Raw genomic sequence first — 18,789 nt, forward strand, 5'->3', positions numbered from 1 at the left:
GGAGTGCCGTTGATTATTCTGTGGCGCCATTTTTTAAATGGGCAGGATGTAGACATCATGGAAGAGGGAGGCAAGCACACGCTGATCCTGTACAACTGCAAAGTGTCCATGAGTGGCGAGGTGGAATACACCGCCGGCAACGCCAAATGTGCTGCCAGCCTGAAAGTCAAAGGTGAATCGAATCAACTACATTCGCTCTTAAATTGAAAAAGTCCCATTAAGGCAGCTGGATTATTCTTTGTTTTTAAAGGCTTTTCAGCTTCAGAACTTAAGTTGGCTCAGTGAAATTCGACTTGAGATTCTTCAGTATTTCTGTAGCCCTGATTTGGTGTATTTCAGATTTCCTCTTTGTCTACACGGGGACTTGCTTAACTCTTTGTACAGCAATCTCGTTATTTGTCGTGCAGATGGTTCCCTTTGACATACATTCAACTCCAGCCCTGTATTGATCCAAAATAGCTTTCAAATGAATTTCAGACCTAAAGTTAAAAAAAAAAAAAAATAAATAAATAAAAATCAACATAATGACTAAGACCCTGATATTTTATAATAATGTTTTAAATGGAATAAATGAACAACTTTTCTGGATGGAAGGTGAAGGTCTTCAATTGCTTCAGAACAAAAGAAACCCAATGGATGAAACGTCTTTGACTTTTTTTTTTTAGAATCAGAAAAGTGAAGATGCTAAAAAACACACTAACACTAACCCCCTTCAACAAGAGTCCAGTTGCCTTCATTCAACCATTGCCAATTTTGCTTCCTGGATGACTGAGAAACTCCGCTGACATTTCGACTGAAAAGGAATTCGATCGGTTAGGGGTCCTTTGGAACGGATGCTGTCCATTCCCTCTAGCCAATTATCGCGCTTACTTTTCTTTTTCTTCCCGATTGGTCAGAACTTCCTCTCAACTTCCTGACGCCACTGAGTGACGTGCAGGTGTTCGAGAAGGATGACGCCAGATTCGAGCTGGAAGTGTCCAGAGCGCCAAAGTCTTTTCGCTGGCTGAAGGGTTCGCAGGAGCTGCAGAGCAACGACAAGTACGAGATCATCCAAGACGGGAACTCGTACGTGCTGCTGATCCGCTCTGCCCTCTACGACGACGAGGCCAAGTACACGTTTGAGGCAGAAGACAAGAGGACCAGCGGCAAGCTGGTCATACAAGGTGAGCCTTTGCCTCCTGCGCACTTCAAAGTCGAGCTGACGCACGGAACACACTTTTGCGCAACAGCTCCCTCTACGCCATCCGGCACTGACCCGATTTGGCATTTTGCCATGCCAAAAAGGAGATCCTCATACGTCATAGCAACTCGGACCTCACTAGTCAGAATTTGTTGTCAGTTGGGACTTCGTTCTTGCTGCGTACCACGAGTTACGCAATCACAGAAGTTCCAGCATGAGAATCGTGTTTCCAGACCTTCTTATCGTGCAACACCTTGATGGAAAATGGATGGCCGGTCCAAGGTCCATTCAGTCCATTCTTAAGTTCTGCCCATCAAGCATTTAGCGAAACGGTCTTTCAAGCAGCATTTGCTCATTTATTTCTTGTCAATTCATGAAGAAAATGAGTCAAATCATTTGAGATATTCATTCAGTATTTCTTCGACTTTAACGATGAATTAAAAATTAACATGAATTGATTTGTGTAATAAAATGTTTGTTGCATTCATTTAGCATTTTTCCCTAAACTTTAATTATTACTCTTTTCTTATTTTCCTCAGTATTATCAGTAGCTATGTATACATTTAAACTTCTTTTAAACTTAACGGTTAATGATTTACAATTCAATGACTTGTAAATGATACTAATCCTTTTTTTTATGATTCAAGCCGACGAGGTCTGCTAACAATGTTTTCAACTGGAAGAACAAACGGGCAGCATGTTGGTATCTGCCGCACTGCATCTCAACTGAGCGGCTGCTACGAACGTCATAAAAGTGGCAAAACTTGACCACGGAAACGTGTTCACAGGGGCGAAGGGTGAGCTATTAAACCGTCACACTCTCGCCACAGGAATCCGCCTGGAGTTTATCAAAGCCATCAAGGACGTAACCGTAAAGGAGCGCGAAACGGCCGAGTTCAGTGTGACGCTCTCACACGAAAACATCCCCGTGATTTGGTACAAGAACGACGTGCGACTTCACCCTGGAAACGCGGTCCACATGACGGACCACGGCACGATCCACACGCTGGCCTTCAAGGAGGTTGCCCTCGACGACACGGCTATGATCAAGGTGGAGGCCGCAGACAAGAGCGTCAGCGCCATGCTCACCGTCATCGGTCAGTACCTCACGCCGTCTTCTTTCCTCTTTTTGGCGGTCAAGACAAGCGGAGTGGCCAAGTAGCCGACTGAGGTGGACTTTCAGCCAATCTGCGTGTTCGTTGTAAAGTTTACACCTGCATGCTTTCAAGAAATGTATCTTCTACATCACTTTCAGAGAAAGAAGGAAGACTCTTGCTTGGACAGTTGTCCAAATAAGATCTTGCTTGCATGCGTCCTTCAAGCCGTTTTTTTTTTTTTTTTTTTTGTCTCTGCCAGATTGTTGACACTGATAGCAATTCAACATTGCACATTTCCCATTGAAATATTCTACCAGACTGTCATTCCGTTACGGCAAACAAATGTTAGCTAGCTTAATGCCGTCGATGTAAATTAGCACAGATGTAATAACACCCCTGCGAGTAGGTGAACATGTCAGAGGCGGGCATTTTGGTACATTTTGCTGGTCCGCCATTCTTCATTTGTCAGCGACCAGGATACCCGACTGGCATTCGTCACTCCGTCTTTTTTCGTGACTTATCATGATCGTTGTCAGTGACAGACTGTCAATCTGACGGATTGCCCACCTCTGGAACTTGTGAATGCCTAACAGGCAGTCAGATTCCAGGTGTAGCACAAAGCTTCTTTGGTGACCTATTTGCTTCATCCCAACCTCCAAAACATGTCCTTCCCTCAGAGGGTGACCTGTACTTCACCAGCAAGCTGCAGAACTACACAGCAGTAGAGAAGGACCAAGTGAAACTGACGTGCGAACTGAGCAAGGCGGTGGCAGACGTTAAATGGTTCAAGGACGGAAAGGAGCTCACGCCCTCCAAGAACATCAGCATCAGCGCCGACGGAAAAAAGCGAATCCTGATCATCCGCAAGGCAGAGATGAGCAACATTGGAGAATACGCGTGTGACTGCAGCTCGGACAGAACAGAGGCACTTCTCAAAATTGAAGGTAATATGAAATATGCCGGCCCTGAAGCGGCATGCTTTTGTTGCGTCACCACGTGAATATTAGGACCAAAAGCCATCTTGCTTTCTTTTCTTAGTCCTCTTGCCCAGAGCGCGTAGAGCCAACCCGTGGCAACCAGGACTCTCCATCTGGGTCTATCGTGGGCAAGGTGTTGAGCTTGTTCGAGGGTTACATTGCAGGCCTTAAGATACTTGGCGGGTGCTAGGGGCACCACTGGGTCGTCTCAAGCCAGCTTGTTGGGGATTGAATGCCAGGATGGGGGTTATTCAGCGGCCAGGTCTCAGAGAAGTATAAGAGGACGGAGATGACTGAGGCATTATATACTCTGAGCTTTGTCTCCCGGGAGATATGCCAATGTCTCCACAGTGGCCTCCACAGGCTCTGCATGACTGAGGCTGTGATGGCACGACGTCGGTCAATTTCTGTTTTGAGTTTTCCATTGTTGGTTACTGTCGACCCCAGATATTTGAAGGTGGAGACAAAGCCGTCAAAACGAGAATGGTGGTGAGTCGGGTCCATCGCCGACATGAATGAGTTAGGTTTGGGCCATCTTATCCTAAGTCCGGGCTTTTTGGACTCCTCGTTGAACACACTGAGGGCCTCAAGAAGCTGCTCGGCAGTTTGGCCGAACAGGGTTATGTCGTTGGCATCCTCGAGGTCTTTAAGGATGTAGTTGCCAAGAGGTACCACAGGGATGCGCTCACATACTCTAGACATCAGGTGTTTGGTGACGCAGTTAATGAGTGCAGGAGCGGCCACACAGCCCCGCCTCACGCCGTTGATGGGAAAGTACTCGGAGTCATGGCCGTTCACACATAAACTATTTTTTTTTAGATATTTCTTTTTGCTGGTGTGGGAGATTTAAAAAAATATCTTATATTTGAGTTTTCCGCCCTTTTTGCTGCATTTGGCCCACAAGGGCTTGCATAGCTTTCGTTGTTGCCCTCACAGACTCCATAGACCAAAATGTCTTTGTCACCATTTCCAATCAAATGTTGAGTTGTTTTTTTTGTTTTGTTTTTTTATAATTCCTACTGACAGTGTCCTCTATCTGGTGTTTGTCGTCCAGAGCGCGACATCAAGGTGGTGCGTCCCCTTTACAGCGTAGAGATCACTGAGATGGAGATGGCCAAGTTTGAGACGGAGATTTCCGAAGAGGACGTCCTCGGAGACTGGAAGCTGAACGGAGAAGCCTTGCACCAGTCAGCCGTAAGTGTTCGCCTTTTGTTTAGCTTCCGGGACTTTGACCTTTATTCATCTCGCAGTTCTTGAAAACCAGTTCTGAAAGACCCCAAACTATCGTTTTTTTTGTTTTTTGTTTCTGTTGTTAACCCCACAATGGATTGTAAATAAATCAAGTACAGCAAAAAAAAAAAACGTAGCGTTTGTCCACCGTCAGGATGTGGAGATCAAGGTGGAGGGCCCCAGACATCTTCTCATCCTCTACAACATACGCATGAACATGGCGGGAGGAGTGGAGTTCTCAGCAGGCAAAGCCAACACAAGCGCTCAGCTGCGAGTCAAAGGTGAGCCCACCAAAGCCAGAGCCAATCACAGCAAGCGCGGCATGATCTGAAGAGATTGGACGTCGAACACTCACCCTCGCCCTCCCCAGCTCGAGCCATCAAGCTGCTGCAGCCGCTGAAGGACCTGACGGTAACGGCCGGGGAGACGGCCACCTTTCAGTGCGAGCTGTCGTGTGAAGGCATCCTTGTCGACTGGTTCCTGGCAGGCAACAAGATGGAGGCTGGCGAACGGGTAGGACGACAGCTATCTTTTCCAGAATTTTTCCTCTTTTTTGGGATTTGATGCATTGTCAAACGTGTGTCACAACGACATCTGTGCCCGTTTCATCTCTGTGCTCTCCGCTAAAGTTAAAAATAACAGTCTAATCTCTCACTGCCCCGCAAGACTGCCTAATATGGAGCTTCAGCCACCATGAAGTCAAAAGTCTTTTGCACCGTTTTGCTCGCCCACTAAAAGCTTGCTTGTGACACTTTGTGTATTCAACTTTATTGCAACACACCTTTTCACCTGCAACGCTCGTGTTCATTTTAACCTTCAACTCCCTCGCTTGAAGTTCAAGTTGAACCTAAAATGCGTAAATCCTGACTATAACCTTCGACCCCTTAACTCTCATTTGAACCTAAAACTCTTAAACTTTAAAGACTTTAACACCTTTACCAGACAGGGATTATGACTTCTAGATGAGATTCAAAGTCTCAGTATAACTGGAAGGTTTTCAGAGCACCTTCACATTTGTACCACTCCATTACCTCAGTCTGCAGTCTGGAACTAGTAAATTTCGCTATTTTTGCATTATTCGGCTTTTAACTGTATTTGTTTGTTGTACGTCAACTTTTTACTCTGTCCAGCACTTTGAATGCAGAAATGGCTGTTTTGAAAGTGCTCTCTAAATCGAGTCGAAATGGGCTAAGTTGCTCTATCAAGCCATTACTGCTAAGAACATGATCAGCGTTTCAGTTCCGCGGATTACCCAAACGGGTATTCTTGCCACTAAACAGGAAATGCACGTGACTCTCACTGTTTGGTTCCTGCAGGTGAAGACTCGAACAGATGGCCGAATTCACGCTCTGACCGTTCGGGATGTGAAGCTGTCTGAGGCGGGCCAGATCAAATTGACTGCCAAAGACTTCCAAACTCAGGCTCAGCTCATTGTCAGAGGTATAAATCCATCTCCTTGCCTCTGGTACGTTGTTTGCACTCAGCGCTCACGTTTGGCGTGTGCCTTCAGAGCCTGCGGTGGAGTTCACCAAGCCTCTGGAAGATCAGACCGTGGAGGAGGAGGCCACCGCCACGCTAGAGTGCGAGGTGTCCAGAGAGAATGCAGAAGTTCAATGGTTCAAGGAGGGACAGGAGATCCGTAAGACCAAGAAATACGACCTGATCGTTGATGGTCGAAAGAGGGCGCTGGTGATCCACGACTGCAACCTGGATGATATTAAGACGTACACGTGTGACGCCAAGGACTCCAAGACTTCCGGCTTCCTTGATGTCATACGTAAGGACTGTTCTGGCATCGACTAATTTCTTGAGCTTCGTGATGTAATATTCCAGTTTGAACCCGATGCCACACAGGGACTTCTCGCTCGCCAGCGTGCTCACCCTGGTCCAGTTTGTCAGGACACAATTTATACAAATATTCATGTAGTCTATGGAAGCAATGACAAGGCTATGAGTGCAGTTTAGGAAAACCAGACAATTGCCAGCCAACTATGTATGTAGACAGAACCCCCACACACCTGTGGCCTTGTGAGACTCTAATCTGGAACACTGGGCAGTTATAGTACTTGTCTAGAGAAATCCTTGAGGTTGGAAAAACACAATACGAATTAAGAACATGTAATGAATAAAATAATGAACGTAGTCAAGCAGTAAATACATAAATTCGATTTCTATTACTAGGACAAAATCCTCTCAAGCATTTTATGAGCAAAACTTTTGGGTGACGGTGTCATTTTGTGCCATCAGCGCCTCACGTGGAGTTCCTTAAGGGTCTGCAAGATGTTGAGGTTCGAGAAAAGGAATCTGGCAAGTTTGAATGTGAAGTATCCCGAGAGTCTGCCAAGGTTTGAATCTTTATCAAAAGCTTGCTTTTTCCTGATCAAAGCTTTCACACTCGCTGAGCGACATTTGCCTAAATGTGATCATGCAGGTTTGCTGGTTTAAGGATGGCTGCGAGATAAGAAAAGGAAAGAAGTATGAGATCTTGTCCAAGGGGCTTCAGAGGGTCCTCATCATCCACAAATCTGTAATGGATGATGAGGCGGAATACGAGTGTGACGCGAGGACATCAAAGAGCTCCGCCATGCTGACTGTCATTGGTGAGGCATCCGACCATTAATGGCAAATGGCAAATGGCAAAAAAAAAAAAAAGTTGTTTCGTCGTCAGACGATAAGGTACCTGAATTTACTGGGATCCCTTCAATGTCCCAAGTTATTGTTTGTCACTTATATTTGTTCATTTTACACCATGAAACAGGATTAGAAAGAACTTTGTTCTCCCCTTTGGGAAATTTGTCTTGGATGGTAGCCACAAACACTCGACGTATATATGCCACACCAATCATTTTTATGCTAGACAACTTATCCCGAAAAAAAAAAAAAGCAGTACCACCAAAATCAGTATTTGACTGAGCAAGTCACTTACTTCAGGAACAAGAGTCTGGAAGCTTTCAAGTTGTTAACTTTCAGCCACAATTTAAGGTCAGGGCACACCTAACACTGTGAACCAGAGTCAACTAACAAAACCTCCATGAATGTTTTTAGGTCGGTGTTTGGTTACAGGCAACTGTTTTGGCCTCTTGTTAGATTCTTGAAGGCAAACTACTTCCTCATCCACCCCCAAATGTATAAATATATTGTTTTATTTTTTTTACGTTTTATTTATTTTACAGAGGAGGCTGCCAGGTTCACCAAGAACTTGTCCAACGTGGAAGGCACAGAGACAGACAGCGTCAAGATGATCTGTGAGGTGTCCAAGCCTGGGGGAGAGGTGACCTGGTACCAAGGAGACAGAGAGCTGCCGGAGGGAGGCCGCTATGAGCAGATCGCGGATGGACGTAAAAGGATCCTGATCATTCATGACTTGAGGATGGAGGATGCCGGCGAATACAACTGTAGACTGAGCCCCGGTGTCAAGACAGCTGCTGTCCTGAAACTGAATGGTCCAAATGCATCCTCTTCTTGGACTAGCACTGAGCCGCCTGAAAGAAATACAAATGTGACCTTATTCTGCTTTCTGTGCAGAACTTGCAGCTGAGTTCATCGCCAGACCGCAGAACCAGGAAGTTGTGGAAGGGGAGAAGGCCGAGTTTGTCTGTTCAGTCTCCAAAGAAACCTACGAGGTGAAATGGTTCAGAGGGGGGAAGGAGGTCGATAGCGGGGACAAATACAAGCTTGTCAGCGAAGGGAAGAGACGAGCTCTTGTTGTGAAAAACTGTGAGCTGAAAGACGAGGGAGGTTACGTGGTACTTATCGGCAGCGTTCAAGCCTCCGCCGATCTGCTGGTGATTGGTGAGACTCACTCGATTTTCTCATGCATTACATTATCACTGACTCTTTGACCGAGGTTGAGACTCATGGTCTGTACTCAATTGCAGAAAAACTGAGGATCGTCACACCCATCAGAGACACAGAAGTCAAAGAGGGAAGCGAGATTGTCTTCAACTGCGAGACAAACATGGAGGGAGTGAAGGCCAAGTGGCTAAAGAACCACGAGACCATATTTGAGACCAGTAAGTACATGGTGGCTCAGAGGGACAATGTCTTCTCCCTGAGGATTCAGAATGCCGGCAAAGCCGACGAGGCCGAATACACTGTCGGTCTGACCAATCACAGAGGAGAACACGCCAAGAGCTCAGCCCTTGCTAAAGTTACTGGTAAGAGATCAAATTCATGCAAACACAAAACACCGACTCTGATCAGAAATCACTCATCATAAAATATATTTTAAAAAAAAATTAAAATTCCACCCATAGAGGAGAAGCTAAAGTTCCTGGTCCCCATCGAAGACATTGAAACTCAAGAAAAGAAGACAATCAGTTTTGTGTGCAAGGTGAACCGACCAAAGTCAACCGTAAGGTGGCTGAAGGCTGGCCAGGAGGTGGAGCTCAGCAAACGCATTGTCTACAGAAGTGACGGTCTCAACCACACTTTGACCATCAAGGACTGCAACATGGACGATGAGGGCGAGTACAGTGCTGAAGTCGGAGAAGATAAGAGTGCCGCTGAATTAATTATAAGCGAGGCGCCGACAGACTTCACCACACAACTTAAAGACCAGACGGTCACAGAGTTTGAGGATGCAGAGTTCATCTGCAAGTTGTCCAAAGAGAAGGCCACCGCCAAGTGGTACAGGAATGGCAGAGAGATTCGAGAAGGGCCGAGGTACTTGAAGTCAAATGACTCGTTAATCTACATCAAAAGCATTGTTGCAAGCATGTTTATGGACACCTGCGTGTGCCCTCAGATATCTCATAGAGAAAGAAGGTAAGACATGCAGACTCGTCGTCAAGACATGCAGACCAGATGATGAATGTGAATATGCCTGTGACGTGGAGGAGAAGAGGACCAGAGCAAGACTATTTGTTGAAGGCATGTCTTTGTTTCATTCTAATCATTCCATTGCAATTCCCTTTTGAAATCTTCTCACGAGAGGCGTTTCCGCCAACAGAAATCCCAGTGGAGATCATCAGACTGCCTCAGGACGCTTTGGAGCCTCCTGGCTCTGACGTGGTGTTCGAGGCGGAGCTCAACAAAGACAGAGTGGAGGTGAAGTGGATGAGAAACAACATGATAATCATTCAGGGAGACAAGTACCAGATGATCAGCGAGGGTAAAGTTCACAGACTGCAAGTGTGTGAGGTCCGACCTCGAGATCAGGGCGAGTACAGGATTGTTGCCAAAGACAAAGACGCTCGAGCTAAGTTGGAGCTAGCGGGTGAGTCGCACGACATGACTGCAATTTACTTTGCAATCATCCATGCAGGAACATAGAGAATAAAAATTGAACTTGGTCGCCTGTTTTATGCAGCTCCTCCAAAGATTAAAACCGCTGACCAGAACTTGATAACAGATGCCGGAAAGCCCTTCGTCATTACAGTATCCTACGACGCCTACCCTCGGGCAGATGTGGAGTGGTTTTTCAACAGTGTGAGTCTACCTGTCCAGAACATTGACACTTCAGTTGACAAGACAGTGTACCGCCTTAAAAGCCCAAGCAAAGAAGACCAGGGCAAGTACAAAGTGGTAATCAAGAACAAGCATGGACAAGGAGAGGCCTTCATTAACCTGGATGTGATTGGTGAGATTTAGTAGATTCATTTGTGTTTATGCTCGATTTTTAACATTGAATCGGTACTTGGCAGATGTGCCCGGACCCGTGAAGAACCTGAGGGTGACCGACACTGTTGACGGTGAAGTTAGTTTGGCCTGGGAGGAGCCTGAGAGTGATGGTGGTAGCAAAATCACATCGTATGTAGTAGAGAGGCGTGATGTGAAGCGGAAGGCCTGGACTGTAGCGACAGATCGCGCCGATGCACTTGAGTACTGTGTTAGTGGACTCCAAAAGAGCTCTTGGTACCTGTTCAGAGTCTGCGCCAGAAATCGCGTTGGGAGCGGACCCCACGTTGTCACTGAAGACGCCGTCCAGGCCAAGAATAAATTTGGTGAGCCAGCAGGCACGCAACTGATAAAATAATTTCAAGACAAAAACCTTACTGAAGCGGTCGTCTTCCAGATGTTCCTGATGCTCCGGAGAATGTGGCTGTCAGTGTGGTGAACAGATTCGGGGCCACCATCATCTGGGAGCCTCCGACGTTTGACGGTGGCTCAGAGATCACTGGCTACGTGATCGAGCTCCGTGACAGGACTTCCGTAAAGTGGGAGGAATCCATGTTCTGTGGAGCCAACGACCGGTTGGCCAGTCTCAATGATGTGGTTGAGAACAAAGAGTACATCTTCAGAGTGCGAGCTGAGAACAAGGCTGGCATTGGCAAGCCCAGCGCCGCCACCAAACCCGTCAAGATCATGGATCCAATCGGTGAGTGACATTTGACACTGAAGGTCATCTCTCGTGATGGCATTTGTCTGAAACCTGGATGTCTTGCAGAGAGGCCAAGCCCACCCCTCAACCTGAACTTCAATGACCAAACCAAGGAGGCCGTCACACTCAGCTGGGACACGCCTGCCAGCAATGGCGGCAGCATGATCACCGGCTACATCGTCGAGAAGTGCGAGGAGGGCACAGACAAGTGGCTTCGCTGCAACTCTAGACTGTGTCCAGACCTCTCCTACCGGGTACAAAGCTCTTCTCGTGGACCCGTTTGTCTGCTTGGATTTTGAATCTCAATAAAGTGACTTTTTTTGTTCAGGTGCTTGGACTGAAACATGGTCATCAGTACCTTTACAGAGTTTGTGCTGAGAATGCCGCCGGTATCTCAGATCCAGCCGAGCAACTCGGCCCTCTTCTTGCTGATGATGCTCACGGTATGAAAATTATATCCAAAAAAAAGATACCAGTTCACTCTGGGCTACTCATTGAACTCCATATTGTGCGTTTCCCCTGACAGTGGGTCCAACCATCGACCTGAGCGCCTTCAAGAATGGATTGGAAGTCATTGTCCCTCACCCTCTCACCATCAGAGTTCCAATCGCAGGTTACCCAACCCCCGTCCCCAAATGGACATTTGAAGAGAAGGAGCTGACGTCGGATGCCGAGCGCATCTCTATGGTTACCAAGCCGACGTACACCGAGCTTAAAGTAATGCCAAGTGTCCGTCCAGACAAAGGAACTTACACCCTACAGCTGGAAAACGATATGTCGTCCGTCTCTGGAGAGATTGACGTCAATGTTATCGGTAAGGAATCTTGTTTTTCTTCTTGCGTTAAGCAAGCCGTTATGGCTCAAAGCCAACGTGTACAGTACTGTGGTCATTTTCTTTGCCGGGTTCGGTTTTCATTCTTGTTAAATTTCCCAGCCTGCCCCAGTGCTCCAAAAGACTTCAAAGTGGCCGAGGTGACGAGACACCACGTCCACCTGATGTGGGAGGCTCCTGAGCATGATGGAGGAAGTCCTGTCACACACTACCAGATTGAGAAGAGAGAAGTGTCTCGTAAGACCTGGGCCAAGGTGCACAAATGTTTCTTTTGTTTGTTTACGGGCTCCGCTCTCTTTGCAAAATATTACACAATGATCCAATTAGTATACGTATGAGAGACACTAATCCAGAGACCGTCTTCTTTCCGTTGTCATTGGTGTGCAATGCCAGGTGGCCACAGGAGTCCTCGACCTTGAGCATACAGTGACAGATGTCATTGAAGGGAAGGAATACATGTTCAGTGTCGCTGCCTGCAATAAATGCGGCCCGGGAGAGCCGTCCTACATTGACGAGCCCGTCAATGTCTCTTCTCCTGCCAGTAAGTGATGATCCCATGTCATGCACGTCACTCATTAAGGGGCTTATTCTCGCATGTGCTTCAATAAGAAACACTTTTTGGGCTGTGTGGATTCTCCCAATCGACTTCAATGTGTCACTTTGGCACCTTCACGAAATGTACCCACTGTGGATTGAGCCAACTTGAAATGAGGGCGTTCCCTGACGAGTCTGGTGGTGCGAGTATTCTCCCAGAGACTTAAAGTGCATGGGACACAATTTGTACAAATTGGAAAATGTCGTATTAAACGACAGGATATCCATGCCACAACAAACGGTTTCTTGAATCGATACACATTACGTGCGTGCATGCACAAGTACGTGTGTGTGTGTGTGTGCCAAAAGATGAGTCAAGAGAATTGTGGCACTTTTAATCTGCATGAGAGAGGCGTATAAGAAATAGACTGAAGCAAAAACATGTGAACATCCCTTAAAAGAAAAAAAACAATCGAGAGAACATTATAATGAGTTTCTAAAACCTTGCTTCAGCTGTACCCGAACCTCCCGAGAATCTTAAGTGGCGGGACAAGAGCAGCAAGGGCATCTTTCTGTCCTGGGAGCCTCCAAAGTATGATGGTGGCGCCCAGATCAAAGGTTATGTAGTGGATAAGTGTCAACGTGGGACCGACAAGTGGGAACCCTGCTCTGATCCTGTTCCGGAGCTCAAGTAGGTCTTGACATCATTTCAACTCTTATTTCTGCTGCGTGCATATGTTTGCGTGTCTTCGTGCGTATTACAATGTCATTTCTGATTTTTGCACTACCAGGTTTCAGGTTACTGGTCTGACTGAGGGACAGTGGTATGCCTACAGAGTCCGAGCTGTCAACAAATTAGGAGCTAGTCGACCCTGCAGGTCAACCGATGAGATCCAGGCTGTCGATGCTAAAGGTGAGCTTGAGTGGACTTGTGGTGGAGCCTCATTTTAATATCCAAGAGTCCTCATAAAAGGGACTCTGGATCAAAGGCCTCAGATAAGTTAGTTGAATATGATTGTTGACTTCCTTCAAATACCCAACAGAACCTCCGGAGATTCAGCTGGATGTGAAGTTGTTAGCTGGTATTACTGCTAGAGCTGGCAGCAAAATTGAACTTCCGGCCGAGGTCAAAGGGAAACCAGATCCCCGCGTCAAGTGGACCAAGGCTGACCTGGTCCTGCAGACTGATGACCGTGTTGTCATTGACACACAGCCAGGACACTCCAAGTTGTCGATTGGCACCACAACCAGAGGCGACAGCGCCACCTACATAATTGAAGCCGTCAACACCTGCGGACGTGCCACAGCTACAGTTGATGTCAACATTCTAGGTTTGTTTCACTCATGTCGGAGCGAGCCTTACATGTCCAGTCAGCAGTTACCCCGACCACAGCAAATTTGCGCTGATGTTCTTTGCAATTTTTTCATGCATTCACATTAAACACGTTCCAAAAATATAGAAAAGTCAGTCATTTTGATTCAGGAATGCGTGTGGCATTCAAAAAAACACATGGAGGTCATTTCAATTGAGAAATGCGTGTGGATTAGCAGAAAGAAGCCCTCGTGAAATTTAGACTTGACATTGTTTGTTTTGTCTGTCCTGTTCAGACAAACCCGGCCCACCCGCTGCCTTTGACATCTCTGAAATCACCAATGAGTCTTGCCTCTTGGCTTGGAACCCTCCGAGGGATGACGGTGGATCACCTGTTACCAACTACATTGTGGAGAGTCGCAAGACTGATAAAGAGGAGTGGACCAAGCTGTCAGCCACAGTTAAATACACCACGTTCAAGGCCTGCAAGCTCACCGCTTTGATGGAGTATGTGTTCAGGATCAGTGCTGAAAACCAATATGGTGTCGGAGAACCTACCGAGCACACTCCGATTATTGCCAAGTATTCATTTGGTGAGAGTGAAGTTTGACCTCTTTCTTTTTCCAGAAACCCTTCGCTCAATCCAAAACCACATTTTTCTGTGTATCTTTTCAGATCCTCCAGGCCCTCCATCCAGAGTCACACCCTCTGACGTTGCCAAGGATGCCGTGACTCTCAACTGGCTTGAGCCAGATGAGGACGGCGGCAGTCCGATTACCGGTTATTGGGTCGAGAGGTTTGATCCCGAAAGTGATAAATGGATCAGATGCAATAAGCTGCCTATCAAGGACACCAACTTCAGGTTACTTCAAGTCTTATTTCAATGGTTTGCTAACAGAGACTTTTGTTTTAACTTTGTGGGATATTTGACAACAGAGTGAAAGGACTACGGACAAAGAAGAAATACCGGTTCAGGGTCCTGGCTGAAAATCTGGCTGGAAGTGGAAAACCAAGCACAGAAACAGATCCAGTCCTTATCAAAGACCCCATTGGTGTGCTATAATGCAAGGATCTATGCAGAGTCCAAACACTGATCCAAATGAATTGCAAATAATCTCTGTCTTCAGATCCTCCATGGGCTCCTGGCAAACCTGTGATCCGAGACATCGGCAAGACCTCTGCTGTGCTGGCATGGACAAGACCCGAGCACGATGGCGGCGCTAAGATTGATGGTTACGTCATCGAGCTTCAGAAAAAGGGAAGCGATGAGTGGGTCCGCATTGCGGAGGACATTGCTCAGGCTGAGCACCAGCTGCAGGGCTTGATGGAGAAGCAAGAATACGCCTTTCGGGTCAAGGCTGTCAACAAAGCCGGCGAAAGTGAACCCAGCGAGCCCTCCGACTCTGTAGTCTGCAAGGAGAGACTTGGTAAGTGGCGCAAGTGACGAGACAACAGAGTTGAAAGTAACAGTCACATTCAAACTTGATTTTCTGTGTGCTTCACATGGTTAAAATCATAGATGGGCACTTTAACCTATTTTGTCGGTCCATCCTGCATCCTCCGTCCACAACCCGGGCAGCCTTCTGCCCTAATTCATAAAAATATTCGCCGTCTGTCTTCGTCCTTGCAATTAACCCTCCGTTCATATCAGGGATATCATTTTTTATTAGATCCTAAAATTAGCAGGCACCAAGTGCAAAAAAAAAAAAAAACTAAATAAATAAATAATGTTCAAGCCGTAGACCAGTACGACGTTCCCTTTTTGATGTTGACTCGTAAGTGGGGAGCGCTGACATGGCGACCGACTGCGATCTGCAGTTGTGCACTAAGAAGTTTGGTTCCTCATAAAGACGGATCGTGATCATTGAAATGGCAAATTCCTTTCTTGCTTCCATCGGTTGCTGGCCATAAAAGTCGAATGGAGGCAACAAGACTCTTTTGGGGAAATCAAGACGTTGGCCCTTTAAACCAAAAGGCTCCTTCAGTTTTAGGTGTGAAGTCCTCCGATTCGTCTCTCTGGTGGGTGAACCTGCTGAGAGTAATCAAATGATTTTTGTTGGTTTTTGGTGAATGAGTGTTTTGCGTAGCTGCTGGTCATTCTCCTGCCTTGTGGCAAAATGCTTCTGTAGTGGCCACTTTTCCAATGAATCTGCTAAATCTCTGTCATGGCATAAACCTCCTCTGTTTTTAGAGAGCACCTCTGCAGTTTGATATGTATGGATTCTTTCACATCTCGTTCAAACCAGCCATCCTGATGGCATTTCTTTCGTGGTTGCTTGTGCTCTCCAATGTAAATGTTTGCAGAGCACTCCTCACTACACTGTTCTGCAAAAACAACTTAGCGGAGTTTGCTTTTTGGGCTTTTGTTCTTGGGATGAATCAACTTTTTTCCCCAAAGATAAGACAATATGTGTTAAACTTTTGGCACGCTTTGATACTCAAACCAGTCTGACTGAGTATCATTTCATCATTTAAAAAGCACAATGTCGGAGTCCAAAAGCAAATTATTCTTGTTCCCATGTGACAGACCCCCCATCTGCACCTCAGTGGCTGGATGTGGCCAACATCACCAAGATCAACGCTGATCTGAAATGGCAGGCGCCGAGCAGCGATGGAGGCTCACCCATCACCAACTATGTGGTGGAGAAGAGAGACGTGCGGCGGAAGGCTTGGCAGACCGTCGACACGACCGTCAAGGAGCTCAAATACACTGTGACACCGCTCAATGAGGGCTCGCTTTATGTGTTCCGCGTGGCTGCTGAAAATGCAGTCGGCCTGGGTGAATTCTGTGAGCTGGAGGATGCTGTGCTTGCTAAAGACACTTTCAGTACGTTCTGAGGCAGCTCGTGTTTTGTTTCACATTCACGTTAGCCCGTCACAATGCACACACTAATGTCAGCATGATTTCTCTTTAGCTACTCCTGGACCTCCTTATGCTCTGACTGTAATGGATGTCACCAAGAGACATGTGGAGCTCAAATGGGAAGCTCCAAAAAGCCACGGTGGAAGACCCATCACCAGGTAAGATTGCTTATACAAGGCTTGGTTGGTTAAAAAAGGCCATTAAGTGAAGATGAAGCTTGTTGTCTTGGTGTTCACATTGCTTGAAACCTCACAGGTATGTGATAGAGAAGAAGGACAAACTGGGAACTCGTTGGTTGAAGTGCTGCAAGACTCCAGACAAAGAAACGCAGCTCAAGGTAACCGATGTGGATGAGGGCTCAGAGGTGCAGTTCCAAGTGCGCGCAGAAAACGAAGCAGGGATTGGAGAACCCAGCGAACCCACCGAGATCCTAACCATTGAGGATCCTACCAGTAAGTCAGATGTGTGCTCAACTTCTGCAGTTCAGCATTAGAATTGACAGGACTAGATATGTTGTGAAACCCTGGTGCATGGTCTTTCTCTTCAGGTGCACCATCCCCTCCCTTGGAGGTGACTGTCCCGGATAGCAGCTGGGAGCACATCAATGTCTCATGGAAGCCACCAGTCAAGGATGGTGGCTCCCCAATCATTGGCTACCATGTGGAGGTGGCTGAGGCTCGTCCGGAAATGAAGTGGCTCCGGGTCAATACCAGACCAATCAAAGACCTTAAGTTTAAAATTGATGATGGAATCAAACCAGAGAAGAAGTACGTCATTAGGGTTCGTGCTGTTAATGCCATTGGCGTCGGGGATCCTTCTGAGATCTCGGACAAGATTTTTACCAAGGATCCAGACTGTAAGTATTAACCGAGCTGCAGAGATTATGACTTCAGACTGCAGCGTTGTATACTCAAACTGCCACTTTGGCTGGTCACCTGATCTCAAGGTGCCCCAACCATGGAGTTGGACACAAAGGATGTGGTGGTGATTGAGGGAGAGAAGCTGCACCTCAACGTTCCCTACAAGGCTATCCCGACGCCACAGATGGTTTGGCAAAAGGACACATTGGAATGTAAACAAGACGACCGGCTCTCCATGAGAGTGGAGATGAACAGTTCTCACCTAGAACTGCTCAGATGCACACATTCGGACGCCGGCGCCTATACCATCACCCTCCAAAACAGCCTAGGGACTGCCAGTGGAAACATCAACGTCAAAGTCATTGGTATGTTGCTGTCACTATTTCAATTCACAATAATAGTTTATTTTGCACACCTTTCATAGTGGTCGAGTTCAGTTTTTACATTAAAAAATATACAAAGTGAGGATAACTAAAGCAAAGTAGGATAAAAGACATGAACCAGGGCTTTTCACCAAACCAATTACAATTAATATGACCGTTAAAGAGTTGTGTTTTGGGTCACAATTTGAATGTGGTGAGAGTCTCCACGTTCTAATGTGAGAGGGGCAAGTCTTTGAAAAGGTGGAAGGGTGATGGCTGAGATACTGAGGGCTCAGCCATCACATTAATAGCTTTGAAACAGAGGCGCAGTGACTCATGTATGTATATGGGTGGCAGGATGGCGCGTGGAGAGGAATAAGGATTACACTTGAGACTGACTTTCCCCTGTTGGAAAATCATGCATGTGCCTCTTGATAATCTTGTGCAGGGCTTCCTGGTCAGTGCAAAGAAATCAGCTCCAGTGATGTCACAAAGAACTCCTGTAAAATCAGCTGGGAAGCGCCTGAAGATGACGGTGGAACACCCATTCTTAGTTACACGCTAGAACGTCGTGAAGCCTCCAAGAAGACCTACATGCCTGTCATGTCTGGAGAGAATGTTCTCATCCGTACGGTCAAAGATTTGTATGTTAACTGTGAGTACTACGTCCGGGTCAAGGCTGTCAACAAGGTGGGGGCTGGACCATATCTGGAGTTGAGAAACCCCGTCATCACAGAGGAGATCAAGCGTAAGTTTACATCCAGGCAGTCTACTTGGCCAATGACAGATGCGGAAAGTCGAATCAATGCGTCATCCACTTTACAGAGAAACCAGACCCACCGATCCAAGTGGAGGCCCAAGAGCCAACATCCAAATCCATCACCGTCACTTGGAAAGCTCCCGATTACAATGGCGGCTGCCCCATTCAAGGATACATTGTGGAGAAGATGGAGAAGGACGGCGACCGCTACGAGAGGGTTACCCCTACCCTGGTCCCCGGTTTCTCCCATGTGGTGACAGGTCTAAAGGAGGACGTGGAATATCAGTTCAGGGTCCGAGCAGAGAACGCTGCCGGAATCAGTGAACCGTCTCGAAGCACCCAACCCATCCGAGCTGCTGACCCCGTCGGTATGATGGACCATTTTGCAAACAATTCCACTTGACTTGTTGTACATGTCACATGTATGTACAGCGTGATTGGTTCTGTGTGTTAGATCACA

The 18,789-nt window shown here is 46.8% G+C and overlaps 1 protein-coding gene across 1 annotated transcript in view; it reads left to right on the plus strand.

Moving 5' to 3' along the window:
* Positions 1-18,789, plus strand: part of LOC148323988 (titin-like) — a 149,733-nt gene that overhangs the window by 57,606 nt on the left and 73,338 nt on the right. The window contains 39 exon segments of the mRNA XM_088314508.1: positions 46-172; positions 897-1,163; positions 2,011-2,277; positions 2,955-3,221; positions 4,309-4,448; positions 4,639-4,765; positions 4,855-4,997; positions 5,801-5,924; positions 5,995-6,261; positions 6,732-6,829; positions 6,916-7,084; positions 7,658-7,927; positions 8,010-8,276; positions 8,363-8,641; positions 8,741-9,149; positions 9,232-9,356; positions 9,436-9,702; positions 9,796-10,065; positions 10,130-10,429; positions 10,501-10,803; positions 10,873-11,060; positions 11,135-11,249; positions 11,333-11,620; positions 11,741-11,892; positions 12,032-12,179; positions 12,686-12,863; positions 12,964-13,085; positions 13,216-13,503; positions 13,781-14,077; positions 14,160-14,346; positions 14,421-14,536; positions 14,612-14,911; positions 16,012-16,311; positions 16,400-16,505; positions 16,603-16,799; positions 16,895-17,203; positions 17,294-17,572; positions 18,018-18,317; positions 18,395-18,697. Of these exon segments, the coding sequence (XP_088170634.1) occupies positions 46-172; positions 897-1,163; positions 2,011-2,277; positions 2,955-3,221; positions 4,309-4,448; positions 4,639-4,765; positions 4,855-4,997; positions 5,801-5,924; positions 5,995-6,261; positions 6,732-6,829; positions 6,916-7,084; positions 7,658-7,927; positions 8,010-8,276; positions 8,363-8,641; positions 8,741-9,149; positions 9,232-9,356; positions 9,436-9,702; positions 9,796-10,065; positions 10,130-10,429; positions 10,501-10,803; positions 10,873-11,060; positions 11,135-11,249; positions 11,333-11,620; positions 11,741-11,892; positions 12,032-12,179; positions 12,686-12,863; positions 12,964-13,085; positions 13,216-13,503; positions 13,781-14,077; positions 14,160-14,346; positions 14,421-14,536; positions 14,612-14,911; positions 16,012-16,311; positions 16,400-16,505; positions 16,603-16,799; positions 16,895-17,203; positions 17,294-17,572; positions 18,018-18,317; positions 18,395-18,697 (8,659 nt within the window).

The sequence above is a fragment of the Idiotropiscis lumnitzeri genome, chromosome 14 (assembly GCF_059441095.1).
Source record: "Idiotropiscis lumnitzeri isolate Australia: NSW breed Sydney's pygmy pipehorse chromosome 14, RoL_Ilum_1.0, whole genome shotgun sequence".
Taxonomy (NCBI): Eukaryota; Metazoa; Chordata; class Actinopteri; order Syngnathiformes; family Syngnathidae; genus Idiotropiscis; species Idiotropiscis lumnitzeri.